Raw genomic sequence first — 13,647 nt, 5'->3', positions numbered from 1 at the left:
TCCCCCCTTGAGCCCCGCCACCTCCACACTGAAGCCCTTTCTGCCTGCCAAGCCCAGGCTTTCCTGTCATCGCAACGTGCCACGCACACGCCCGCATGGCTCTCACTGCCTCACGTGACTTTTTCCCTTGGCCCCCCCCCCCGCCCCACCCCGCACAAAAAGGGCCCCATGACAGACAGAAAGAGGGATGGTGTAACCTGGCCTCCAGTCGCAGGCGGGTGCCGGGGATTAACATTAGTCTTTCTTCCCTCCCCCATCAGCCTGTCCTCCGGCCTCCGCTGTCTCACGGAGACGGGTGCCCATGTCCGTGTTTGGTGAGCGAATAAATGCTTTGCTTTATGCCACCGTAACCCACAATAAATCCACAGGAAACCAGTGCCACCAGCAGTGGTAGGATCAGAATACTTTAATAAGATATCAGTGTCAAAATACATTTCCTTATAAAGTTAAGCTCCCATATAGCAATAATGTCAGTAGGAATTCGACAAAAGAACAATGTACATGAATTCGTTACGTTGACAGGTAAAGTTAATATTGAAGCTCGGAATATTTTTCAGAGTGTTTTAGTAAAACCGCAAGGGTAACACGCCCCCGCCGCCGAGGCAGCGCACGCAGGAATCCATGCCAGCACTGTCGTGGCACTGACCCCTCAGGCCCTGTCGCCGTGCGGGGGACGGAGCTGTGCTGCTGACGCGTGATTTGGGCAACACAGGGAATAGGTCATTTTTCTCATGTAACTGACGAGTTTTCTGAAATGTAAATTTTGTTTTGTTTTTGGCAGAGTGCATCCAGGCTTGTTGACACTGTTGCACTTCAGGTGTGTGTTTCTAGAAACTTCTTCATTGTACCCATGACAGATAAGTTTTGTATGACTGGTGTGTAAAAACCGAAGGTATCATCCCTCTTACCCAGTGAGTTAAAGTGCTCTGAGAACACTCTGTTTCCAGTGCTTCCTACCTATACAAGTCACTTCAAGTGACAGGCAGACCTGGGGGAGGGCTTGAGGCTGGGGCGGTCCCCGCAGTCTGCCTGCTGCTTGCCAGCGAGGGGCACTGCACCTTGGTCTTGCAGGGCAGTGTGAGGAGGGGGCAGCGGGGTGGGGCTGGTCAGGTCAGCTGCCCCCCTTTTCTGTACCCCCTCTCAGTTCAGCTCCATGCACCCCCAGGTGGTAAGCTGGGGAGACATGGACTGGGTCACTGCACCGTTTCTGAACCCTTGCTTACTTTCACGAATTCCCATCTAAGCCATCTCATGGTAGTTCTGGAAATACCCAAATGTGCCACGTGAGAGCCCATGAGAGTCCCACAGCTCGGTGCACTCGAAGGGCTAGCAACATGACCTTAAGGGAAATTAAAGCACTTCTTCTCCCTTCGATGCGCCCCACCCCCACACCCCTAGCCCGTGACGCGCCCTCAGGCCCCGCCGGCAGCAATAATAATATATACATACATACACGATGCACACAGAACACGAGGAGAGGACAGCCTGCAGCGCTCCCACCTAATGATTCCGCTTCTTGGATTGTTTGTCACGCTATGGCACACCCCAAAAGCAAAAGCCACCAGAGAGGAATTGCGCAGTGTCAGCAGGAAAAGGAAAATTAACAGCTTAAAAAAATCTTAAAGTGATTGTGTGAGCAGGATTGCATTTCCATTTCTAAGTCTTCAGATATTACAAAGTACCCATATATATGATAAACACTTAACCCAGGTATAAAGTTTTAAAAAACTCAGTTATGGTTTTGAATAATAATAATTAAAAAATAATCCACCAAACGGGGGGAACACCAAACAGTTCAGGAAAGCCACACGGCAACTTTCCCAGGTAACCACATGCACTGGAGTCCGCCCTTCACATTTCTTTTTTTTCCCCAAAAGTCATGAAGACTGGAGTGAAGAGTTGGCTTAAAAGACTGAAATTTACAGTGTGGCGATTAGTTTTAAAGGAAGAAAGAAGGACCGCGAGAGCGTGAGCGTGAGGAGGCCGCGAATCAAGCTTGAAAGCAAAATTACTTTGTTTCTCTTTGGCAACAACAACAGCATCTTTTTAGTTAAATGGAGCGGAGCTTCGCCTGCAGTGGAACACACACCCCCCAGACTTGTCAGCATGAATACTGTGCGTGTGTGTGACAGAGAGAGGCTGATGGGTAATATAAATTAGAAGTGATTGAAGTTGGGGAGGGAAATCTTACAAAATTTAAGAATATTCTCATTGACAGAATACAACACAGGCCAGACAATCGTGTATCTTAAAAATATAGATAGTAAAGTGAGCATCTGCAGAAAAAGGCCATACTTGGTGACCTGGGCGAGTTTGCCAGGTAAGAGCATCTTGTAAAAAGGGTTGTGTTAGAAATACCTAGCTGCAAAAACAGACGCAGAGTGACGCTGGCGGGACGGCGTGCGGGGGGCCTGCCCTGGGGGAGGCTCTGGTTCAGGTGGCCTGGTCCAGGGCTCTGAGAAGCTCCCCTCCTTGCAGGAGCGTGGAGCTTCCTGGGACAGGGACGTTCACCTCACAGTCATATCTGGTCAGTTCGGGCAGCAGGTAGGGCTCAAACGAGGGCCCGAGCAGCCGGCTTGCCACACCTGAAAGAACGGTTGGTACTGCATTGTAAAAACTGAATCAAGCGTTCGGAAAAGGCTCTATCCCATAAGAGGCTACCCGGTATGAGAAGGGCCCAGTGCAGAGAGCAAGAAGTGCTTCCAGTTTTCGTGCCTCGGGGGGTATGGGTGGGGCAGCCCTACTGTTACTCTGTTTCTTCGATGGCATCTCACCTGAGTGACCTGACTCTGTGCTCGCAGGGGGACCCAGCAGGGAATGTGTCTGTCTCTGGACCCAGCCTGCTAGGTGGGGTGCTGAACCCCAAGGAAGAGAGTGTGTGTGGTGCAGACAGCAGCAAGAGGACATTTTTTGGGGGGGGGGTTGTGTGGAGGGAGCCCCCATGAAGGCTTCTTGGCCTTGAAGGTGGAGACGTCAGTAAGAGCCTGGGACCCTGTGGCCACTGTGCACTGGCAGCAGGGGTGGGGGGGTGGGGGCCGGGCCAAGTGGAGGGAGGGAATTTCGAGCCAGTTGCTGCCTGCACACACAGCACACATCTACAGGCATATGCGCTGTGTGCACACACACTCATGCACACATGCACACGTATTACAGGGAGGGGCGAAGGGGGATCTCAGAGCACCCAAACCCCACTTGCCTGGAAGGCAGGCCCAGGTACCCGGAGGGCGTGGAGGCCCTTCATTGGGTCCCTGTATGTGAGGGTCCATCGTCCCTTCCCTTGGTGGTGTATGTGCAGTGCCCCTCCCCACTGTCCGAGCCTGCTTCCCCCACTGGGCCTCACCCCTGTGGACGAGGGCCAGTCTCCTGCCTCTCTGAAGCCCCCACAGGCGCAATGGATACTTGCTCACTGTCCCTTTCTAATCCCTGCTGCTTTTACATACTGTCAGAAATAAGTCCCCTGATTTCTAAGGTTCAAGGGAAAGCCTGGGCTCACAGCAGGCATAACAGTGCTGATTGTTGCGTACTGAATACAAACTGTACCAGCACGCAACACTTGGAATGCAGACCTCTCATTGGAAGGTCCGGCTTGCTCTGCCCTCCAGCTGGTTAAGAGAAGGGCTGGAATTTAAGCCCCGGGCTGTCCCTCCGGGTTCTGAAGCTCGAAGCAGCGATTTGCCCCAAGCTGCATTGCTGAGGAAACTCCCTCTTTTTGGTCAGGGGTCTGGTATGTTCCACCACAGGCTCAAACTTGTTTATGCTAAGGAGTGACCTTTCTGTGATGACATCTATGTTTTGCAAGATGGTAACAGACCAAGGCCCAGGGCAGAAGGCAGGCATCAGGTGACTGACTATCCAGGACGGCCTCCCCCATGGCCATCCAGGCCACCCCAGCCCCCGCCAGCAGCATGATCTCCATGCATGTCCTCAGCTCAGCTCCCGCCTGAATTCAGGGTGATGCCCCGGTAGGCCAATGGTGGCACTGGGAAATTCGGTTAACACAGAGAACTGAGCAAAAACACAGGCTCGAGAACTCTTTGGATCGAAAGAGCCTTGGATGTCAGCTGATCGTTTGGAAAGTTCCTTCCAAACCCCGTGGAGAGGCGGCCTTCCAGCTCCTGCTGCATCACTTCTGGGGAGGAGGGCTTACCTCTCTCAAAGTGGCAGCCTTTCACGGCAACATGTCCCCCCACACTGAGCTGGGAGCTGCACCTTGTAAAGCCCCTCTCCGGGCCCTTGTGGCCCCCCCCCCCGCACCCCCCCCCACCGGACCCTGGCAGGGAGGCCTCAGCCCCCAGTGCACCCACCTGCAGCCTTATGAGCCGACGGCAGGCTGTAGTCTGGGTACTGAAAGGCGCAGCACTGCGGGGGGAACCTGCTCTTGGCGCTCTCCCCGGGGCTCAGGGCAGCCGGGGGCTGTGGCGGCGGCAGGTGTCTCAGAGGCTGACTTGAGCCCCTCATGGGGTTTTGGGTGAACTCATCTGAAAGATCAATGTCGGAGAGTGAGGGCAGCGCTGACCTGGTGGAGGGGAGAGGCTGTGAAGCCCCCCCCCGCCCCTCCCCCCACACCCCGCATCCTCCTTTCCTTCAGCAGAGTCACCAGAATTAGAGCCAGCCCCCACCTCGAAGCCCAGAGATTTCTGACTGCCATTGAGCAGGACTGGAAAGGCAAAGTTGGGTGCATGGAAGGTGGGGTGGTAAGGCAGGTAGTGAGTGAATAAGAAAACCAGGATGGGCCCCCTGAGCCCCCAGCCCTTCTGCCAGCAAACACCCCGACCCGACTCTGGGAGGGCCAGGCCTACGGCTCACCACTCGGGAGGCTGGCATTCAGCTGCTTGTCAGGCATCGAAGGGCAGTTTCCGCAGCCTCTGAGAATCTTCATCCTTTTCCACCTCAGATGTGAAGGGCTGCCGCCTGGAGGGTCCCCCTGGGTGTGGGAGGGGCAGATGTAGAGGGGAGAGGGCCAGAGAACCAAGCCCTCAAACTGAGTCCGGGGTGGGGTGGGCTCAGGGCAGCGATGCCCAGAGTCAGGCGGGCGCCCCCTCCCTCTGAAAGGCCACATCCCCGCCCCTCGCTGCTGCCCTGGCTGGCACGCCCAGCCTCCCAGTGTGTGAGAGCTCCCTGCAGCCTGGATCCCTGCTCTCCGCCCGATTCCCCACCCAGCCTCCCCCAAGGGCCGTGGAGGGAACCCAAGGCGACCCCTGTCAGGGCATGGCTCACCCCACTCATGTCTTGGAAGGCTTGCTCCTCGTACTCCAGCTGTCGCTTCAGCTTCAGCTTGTTGGAGAGGGCGACCATGGCTGGGCTCATCACGTCTGGGCCTTGAGGCCCGAAGCCCTTCGCAGACCTGCCAAGCCCAAGAGAGTGGCTGTGAGGGGGCCTGGAGCCCCATGCCACCCAGCGCCTTCACCTGAACTCAGGGCCTTCCAAGGGCCCTCCCTGAACTAAGACTTATGACCTTGGCGGCTCTGAGGCCCACAGGGCAGAGTCCCAGAGGAAGGGTGTGGGCCCCAGGGCCCGAGCTGTGGCTCTGGGGCCCTTCCCTAGTTTCCTCTGCCTGGTGGGATGCTAACGGTCCCTGTCACCTCTGCCTCCCTCCACATCTGCCCACCCGCCCAGCTGCGCCCAGGCAGCCTCCAGGCCTGGCCTCAGCAGCGGCCCAGCTAGGGGCCATCGGTCTTCAGGAGGGTCTCTCTGGCCCCTCTCGCCCTGCCTGATCTGTTCCCATTGAGCGCTGCTCTGTCAAGGGCACATTCCCCAGGGCAGCACGACCAACATTCCCTGGGGGCTGGAGGTCATATGCCAGCCAACCGTTGGCCTTAGCCCACCCAGTGAGCTCCCAGCCGGTGGACATGGGGCTTGTTGGGGACTTGCAGGAGCTGGGGAAGGCAGAACCTAGAAGGCAACACTGGGTGCCGAGAGGCAGGGAGAGGCAGAGAGAGGCAGGGGCGTCTTTTCACTTTTCTCAACCAGGGTTCCATGAGGGAACCGAGACAATCATTACTCAGGTCACTGTGCTCTGTGGCTCCAGTAATGAACTCTAACGAGAGGTACTCCAAGGGGTGCGCCGATGAGAGACATTGGTGTTCAAGGCTTGGACAGCCAGATGCTCTCCCTTTTCCTGTCCCCAGTCTCCTCTGGGCCCCCTCCAGCCCTGGTATAAACATCCCCGAGAGAGGCCCCCCGGGGCTCGGGGCTTCTGCAGCCTAGGCTCTCGGATTTCCGAGAAGGGCTAACTCGGGGCTCAGTCACTGTGCAGCCGGACTGGTTGCTGGGGCAGCGAGCCTTTCCCGGCCCAGGTCTCCCACTGTGGGTGCCCATCTGTCCCTCCCTTTTCCGCACAGCCTTGGCTGGAGCGGCCTGGGGCCACTGCCATGTACCTCTTCTTGAACATGGAGAGATGAGGCGAGGTGACGGGGGCCCTCAACGGTGACGCCCCCAGGGCCTCGGTGCGCTGATCTGCCACAGGCCACTTCGCAGGCCTGAAGGGTAATGGTGGGTCAGGAGGCCACTGTGTGTTGAATCTGCCCCCCAAAGAGGAGAGGGGAGTGCTGGCCTGGCCGCAGCACGGCGGCAGGGACGCCTTGTTCCCACCGTCATAAAAGATGGAGGACAGGGGCTGGTGCTCAGGCTCTGTCTTCTTGCTCTCCAGTGGCTGCTGGTACTTGTCCAGGAGGTAGGGGCCGTGAGGAGTCATCGGGGCCAGCGGCTGGAAGATGTTTGTCATGGTGCTGAAGCACTGCTGGGGGAGGAGCTGAGGGTTCTCGGGCGAGAGCTTCTCCTCTGGGCAGATGGGACTCAGCTGGAAGTCCTCCCCATCCATGGGGATGTAGGGTGCCAGCGTCTCCAAGTCCAGCTCGCTGAAATCCACCTGTGGAGACACGGGGCAAAGGCAAAGATGCGCTCAGCAGTTGGCGCCGCACCCCGGCACTATTCCCTCTCGGTCCCTCATGCCTCCCCGCTGGAGTCAGTCATCCTGGGCACAGCTCGACAGGGGGCCCCCTGCTCTGACGCCTTTGTTGGCTCCCTGTGGCCCACCAGGACCCCTGGACTCCTCCTCTAGCCTTTCCGTGCAGTTTGTCGCCTCTTCAGCCTGTGCCACCCGTCTGCACGAGGACATCCCTCCACACACCACACTGGTGTCACGCCCCCACCCCACCCCAACGCTCTCTTTTCTCCACTCTACCTGCCCAAACCCCACCTTCTCTCACGAGGCCCGGGGAAGCCCCTTCCACAAAACCATCCCTGCCTCCTCTGGCCCACGGTGACTGTCCTCAGGGGACAGTCAGGCCTGTGCTGCACACAGTGGCTCCTGGAGAGCTGAGGGCAGTGTTGTCCTCCTTTTCTCGTGGGCCTCAGCAGAGGACTGGACACACGGCCAGCGCCAGGGCACTGCTGCAACTGCTCAGAGACCTCAGGCCCCAGGCTCGGCCTTCACCCCAGTCAGCAAAGTCCTCAGAGATGGCCCCTCGGGCTCCCAGAGGGCGCCACAGGGAATGCCCCCAAGCAGACTCAGAGATGAGTTTCCTCCTTCCAAGAATGACACCCTCACTGGAGTGGGAGGGGAGAATGTGCTTAAGGTGTTAACGATTACAGTGAAACGAACGGTTAAAGACAGAAGCAGACTGTTATGATCAAGTGCTAAGTAATGAATCCTAGTGGAGTTCAGAGGAGAGAGAAGGGAGGGCTGGCACAGGGAGCGTCTGGGCAGCCTAACCAGACAAGCGGAGGTGCAAGGCGGAACTTTGAATGAATGACCCAGGCTAAGACGCACAGGAGTGGATGACTTTCCTTTGAGTCTTGTGACACGTGCACCCATCCCCCCACCTCAGCCCTGCTTACGCGGCTTTTGCAAGAGCATTTGGCCTTATGTAACAAATGCTTTCCTGAAATGTGACAGGTAAATGAAGATTTATGAATCAGATGCCATTTTTAAATGTATCTGAAATAAAATAGAGTTTCAAAGACTCCTAAGATGATTAAATTTGTGGAGGAGGGAGTAATCGTTTTCTGTGCTTATAAATAGCTTATACTTCTAGATGTCCTTTTTAAATGTTGGGCTTCCTTAAAACCAAGTTCAGTCTCAGTGTTGGTTTTCACGGGCACTGAGAAAACTGAGTCAGGAGGAGGTGAACAAGGTGAGACTTAAAAGTGGAGGAGCTGGGCTCGGTACAGGTAAAGCAGAGGGTGGAAGTGGGAGAAGGGTTCTCCACTGGCTCAACTTCCCCGTGCCCTCGACCCGGTCGGGGACCATGGCCCTGGCCAAGCATCTCCACTGGTCTCGGCCCCAAAGAGCTGAGGCTGCAGGAGCAGACGTGGGCCTTTGCCAGCAGTAGCTGGCAGGCACGGCCACCCCAGTCTCCTTCATGGCTGCCTACCTGGGGGCTGCACTGGTCCTTCGCCTCTGTGTCCATGGCAAAGAGCTTCTCAATCACTTCAATCTTCAGATCATCATTCAGAGATGTGTAATAGTCTTCAGGGCTGTCGGGCTGGAGACCAGGAAGGAGAGTGATGATGTCAAGGGTATGACACTAGTCTCCCCAAAGTCCAAGATGGAAGGAAAAATACATTCTTGGGCCTACAGATCAACTGCATTCCAACTACTGGTAGAGGTGCCACTCCTTACAAGCTGTGTGTGTTCGGTCAATTCATCAACTCTCTGAACTTCAGTCTCATAAAACGAGCCTGTCTTGAGGAGCGAATGGGCCGAAGGCCATGGCCAGCAGGGCTGGGGGAACTGCACGGCTCTGCACCCTGAGCTGGGACGAGGCAGGGATGGGGCTCAAAACCGTGCAACTCAGCCGCTGCCTTCAAGGAACTTATTTAGGTGAGGACGGGGATGGCTGGCTACTGGCAACAAGAACACAGCTCGGCTACTTGGCAGGTAAGGGTCGCCATCTCTGGGATAAGGTGAGTAGGAGGAGGGCAGTATTTCTGTCCAGGCTGTCCAGGCCGTCCAGCCACCTGGCAGCAGCTAGAAGGAGGAGCCCACCCTCTCTGTGGCTTCGTTCCAGGGGCCTCACCGTGGAGCAGCTGCTGTTGGTGGCACTGGGGCTGGTGTTCTCTGGCGCAGCCGCCTGGGGCATGGTGAAGGCGGGCAGGCTCCCGGCCTCGCTCTGGGCAGCGTGGTTCCTCAGCTCCTCGGCCCATGGCTGGCTGGGGGGCAGGATAGTCTCTCCATAGGCTGATGACTCCTCAAAGTTCTGGTTCCCTGTGGAGATAAGGGTCTGGCTTGGTTAACACCCGCAACCACTAGGTTCACCCCCAGGGCAGAGAAAGCCCAAAGGATGCACGGGAAATCTCCACAGGGTCTGGAAGTCATGCCTGGGGCTAGGTCCTCCGTGCTCTGAGGCTTAGCTGTGGCAAAGGGCCCTTCAACTGGGGCTCCTGAGTCAGCGTACAGACTCCCTTTCAAGAAGACACCTTCTTGGAGCATTTAATTTTCAGAGACTAATGTATTCGGAGCCACGGTTCCTTGAAGAGCAAACAGCATGTAGATGAGAAGGTTGTGAGAGGTGAGTTGGATAGTTCACCTGAGTCCTACCGTACAGCGGGGAGGCTGCAACCCTCCTGTCCCAGGGCTGCCCTTGACTTGCTGAAGGTGCTAGTCTCACGTGGCCTCTCAAGAACACGTGTACAGGGGCCGAGACAGACCAGGGCAGGCACTGCAGCTGCACCTGTTCCTTCCGCAGCCGTGGCGAGGCTGCGGGCCGCACACAGGGACACGGGGGGAGGAAGGGGCCCCTGGGTACACAGTAAGTGCCCCCGGCACGGGAGCAGGAGGCTCTGAAAGCTGTTTCTGTGGCTATACGGACTCGTGTCTTCGTGGGGCCGGCACGCGTTTAAAGAAGTAGTGCCTTTGGGGGCCAAATCTGGGCCTGAACCTTTTCTCCATCCATGTGTCTGGAATTCTTTCTCCCAACATTATCTCATTTTGGCCCTCTGCCTAAAAAGCAATCTGTCCTTAGGGGGCAGTCGGAGAGCTGCCCTCTCTGTGAAACTGCCAGCAGCCATGGGGCGGGTCTCTCGCTGTCCCCTCTCATCTCAGACTCCCCCCGGCCCTCCTGTGCTGGAGATGTGACTGCTCAGGAGCAAGCCCCCATTACCCCTCCGGGTTCAGCACTTCTCAAGCTCAGGAGTAGAGCGGCCTCACCCCTGGCAGGTGTGTGTGTGGTCCTTCTGCGCCCAGCACAGAGTCTGGCCACTAACAGACAATTAATGAGACTCGGGGAAGGAACAGGGGCATCCCTGGTTAAGGAAAGGCTGTGGTCAGGGAGGCCTGTTACGGTAGAAACCTCCCCCACCCCCAGAGGGTTCGACAACCCCCAGCTCAGCTGAGGGGCACCCACCAAAATCCAGAGAAATGATGGCATCTCCCGCAGTGGGGGCCAGCTGGGCCAGCTCCTCCGGCTCCTCCTTCAGCTTGGTGTACAGGAAGTGACTCTGCTCAGAAACAGCCACCTCACCACTGTTGTCAAAGATGCCGTTCACAGCCATCAGGTGCGGCTTGAACAGGGATTCCGTCTGGTCCATGGAGAACACCACGTCATTCTTCTCAATCTCACTGATGGGACAAGAGAGCACTTCAGACCTTCCACGCTTTCTAGCCAAGTCCTGTTGCTCCCCAGGCACAGGAAACCCCGGCGCCCAAGCCTCTTAGCCAAACATGTGGGCACGGACACTGGGTCATCATTTTGTAAAGAACCACACAGACAAGTTTGGAGAGGAGGGAGCAACACTGGGAGTGCTCTCAGACAAGGAACCTGCCTGGGATGCTGTTTTGTGATCGGATGCTGCATGGTGTGCGTGGGTCTGAAGGGTTTTGCCTGCTTCACCCTAGCACTGACTTTATCCAGCTTTCCTTCCAGGCGCTACTGGGTGAGGGTGTTACCTCTGCTTTTCTCAAACCACACGAGTGGTTTTCCCCATTCAAAAGATGCTCATTAAGTGATGACTTTGTTTGGCCTCCCCAGGTGGGTGAGAGGAATGGCACCAGAGACAGGCGAGGGGAAGGACAGACAAAGCACTGGGAAGGGGACATCCCAAGTGTCCCCCTGCTCCCCACGGCAGCCCTCTGGGTCGTAAGGATCAGCACCGCAGAGAGCTGGCGAAGAGCCTTGGGAGAGGCTGGGCTCTCCCTGGGCCTGCCGTCCTCAGGCTGGGGAGCTGGGGCCCCGCGTACCCTGGCCCCCGCTGGCCCTCGCTGGCCCTCGCACGCTCACCTCAGCACGTAGTTCACACACATGATGCACTGGGGCTGCAGGTTGCGAGGGTTGTAGATGACCGTCCCCTGCGTCTCCAGCCACACGTAGCCCCCGTGCTTCGCCAGCATCCGGTACTGGCCACTCACCACCTGACCCTTGGTGCACACTATGGGAGGAGAAAGGGGCCTGGGGTCAGGGCCGTCTGGAGAGGAGGGTGGCACTGTGGATCCCGAGACAAGTCTGCTTGCCGACTGGCTCCGCCCTCATTTCCCCCCTTTTCCCTACCCCAGTTCAATAACAGGGGTGCCTGCCCCTTCTGTCAGGGACCCCGGGCTAGGGGCGGGCACTTGTGAGCAGGCAGAGAAAGTCTGGCCTCAGGGCAGCCCTTTGTAGTAGACCCGACAGCAATACTCAGCTTGTGAGTAAATGAAGTTTTACAAAAATGATATTCTTGATCGTTCCAGGTCATCTGTTGGGCCTGCCACAGAACTTCTGTGGCCTGTAGCAAAGGCACAGGTAGGGGGCTGGGGCCCCAGCAGCTTACACTCAGCCTCTTCAAAAACCTAAGTCCTTTCTACCCCTTGTCTTCCCAGCTGCCCAGCTAGGCTGCCTGCTTATGATTTCCTTCCAATGCCAGATCGTTCAAAGTGTTCATGTAACATCTGCGTTTGCTGTAAGAAGACACTGGGGAAGGGCTCCCACAGCCCGGGATGTCCTCCTCCCCAGCCCAGAGTGCTCTCTCTGCTCCCATTGAAAAGGAATCAATAAATCTACTCGTGTTAGAATTTCTGGTAGTTTTCTGAACTGCCCCATTACTTTGATTCCTTGGGAATTTGTCCTCCAGAACCCCAACTCAGAGACTCCACCCCATAAATCACGGAGCCTTGGAAAGAGGCGTGGTGGCAGGGTGAAACCATCTTGCCAGGTCGGGGACTTTGGGGAAAGAACAACCTGTCTTGGTATTGGTTTCCTCTCCTGCCAAATGACCACTGATTAAAAAATAATAATTATTATCATTATTAGCTATGCAGTGTGCCATGACTGTTTGCATTAAGGGCCAAATCTGCCTTATCAGGTACAAGAAGGTGGGCTCAGTGTCACTGGGGCCTCCCCCCAAAGTTACTAACACAGACAGCGTCCAGGCCCCGGGACCTCTGCAGGGCATGTCTGTAGACAATGCTGGGAAGGGCCGGTGGGGGAGCGTCCAGATTCTCCTACGAGGCTGGTGGGCCACCTCCCCACTCCCCACCCCTGTGTGGTTGAGAAATGCAGTCTGGTTCATACTAACGCTGCTGGTCATCCTTTTACATTTGTTTTTCTTGGCAGATATTATCCTCTTCAAAAGTTTAACTAGCACCTCCAAGGTGCAGGAAATACCATAACTTGCATGTTTATAGTGGCTTGCAGTGTTCAAAACTATCTCATACGATGAATTCACGTCTGCAAACCGATTCCAGTAGCCCCTGGCACAGACAAGGGTTACTGGCCTTGTCTGCACCTCGTTTTGGACACAGTAGCACCACGAGGTATCTATTGCTCTTCCTGTTTCACATCTGAAGCTGAGGCTTAGAACTGTTGAATGGTTTGTTCAAAGGCCCCCTCAGTGGAAACAGTAGACAAGGTTATAGTCCAAATTAAAGACTCCTATCTAAGCTTGTTTTTGTTTCAAGTCAGCTTGAGTGAGGCTTAATTTACCTTCAATTTAAAAATGCACCCAGTTAAGCATCCAGCGCAATGACTTCCGACACCCTTGTAACTATCACCACCCTCAAAGGTACGGTGACTTTTCCATCACACCACCCCCATCCAAAAACCCTTGTGTCTCTTGACAGTCCATCCCCATCCTCATGCGGTCCCAGGCAGCCCCTGATGCGATTTCTGGTACTAAATGTTGAAACGCCCTCTTCTCCATTTGCACACAGTGGGACCACACAGGGGCATGTGCTCTGTGCGTCTGCCTTCTTTGCACTCAGCACGTTTCCCAGATCCCTCCTGCCGTTACAGGTATTCGTGGTTTGTCCCTTTCGTTGCTGAGTAAGGCTCCATTATATGGATGTACCATAATTTACCCATTCACCTGTCAACGGGTGTTTGAGTTGTTTTCAGTGTTTAGTTATTATGAACACAGTTGCAATAAACATTGGTGTACCGTGCTTTGTACGGACGTACTTAGCATTTCTTGTAGGGCTGTAATGGCTGGGTCGCATGCTCAGTATATGTTTGCGTTATAAAAAGCAGCCACATGATTTTCCACAGTGGCTGTATCATCCCAATCTTTTTCAAAAAAGCCTGTGCTGTAGGGGAGACAGAGATTGTTTCCTTTTAACACGAAGAAACTAAGGCCAGAAGGATGGTGACCTGCTTGACATCGCCCAGGACTAGATGAGCGTCTCGTTGCTCCCAGTCCAGCATTCTCCTCCGTCCTCCCCCTGGGCCACACACAGCC

The 13,647-nt window shown here is 55.8% G+C and overlaps 1 protein-coding gene across 1 annotated transcript in view; it reads right to left on the bottom strand.

Moving 5' to 3' along the window:
* Positions 1-391: 391 nt before the first annotated feature.
* EPAS1 (endothelial PAS domain protein 1) overlaps positions 392-13,647 on the bottom strand; it is a 49,743-nt gene continuing 36,487 nt past the window's right edge. The window contains exons 9-17 of the mRNA XM_036027920.1: positions 11,220-11,367; positions 10,347-10,561; positions 9,021-9,208; positions 8,376-8,486; positions 6,378-6,868; positions 5,218-5,344; positions 4,807-4,924; positions 4,305-4,478; positions 392-2,585 (exon numbers count right to left, since the gene is read on the bottom strand). Coding sequence (XP_035883813.1) covers positions 2,434-2,585; positions 4,305-4,478; positions 4,807-4,924; positions 5,218-5,344; positions 6,378-6,868; positions 8,376-8,486; positions 9,021-9,208; positions 10,347-10,561; positions 11,220-11,367 — 1,724 coding nt within the window. The 3' untranslated portion in view covers positions 392-2,433. The remainder of the gene's footprint in view (positions 2,586-4,304; positions 4,479-4,806; positions 4,925-5,217; positions 5,345-6,377; positions 6,869-8,375; positions 8,487-9,020; positions 9,209-10,346; positions 10,562-11,219; positions 11,368-13,647) is intronic.

The sequence above is a fragment of the Phyllostomus discolor genome, chromosome 6 (assembly GCF_004126475.2).
Source record: "Phyllostomus discolor isolate MPI-MPIP mPhyDis1 chromosome 6, mPhyDis1.pri.v3, whole genome shotgun sequence".
NCBI lineage: Eukaryota > Metazoa > Chordata > Mammalia > Chiroptera > Phyllostomidae > Phyllostomus > Phyllostomus discolor.
Note: the sequence above shows the minus strand (reverse complement) of the source record. Positions and strands in the feature narration are given on the sequence as shown.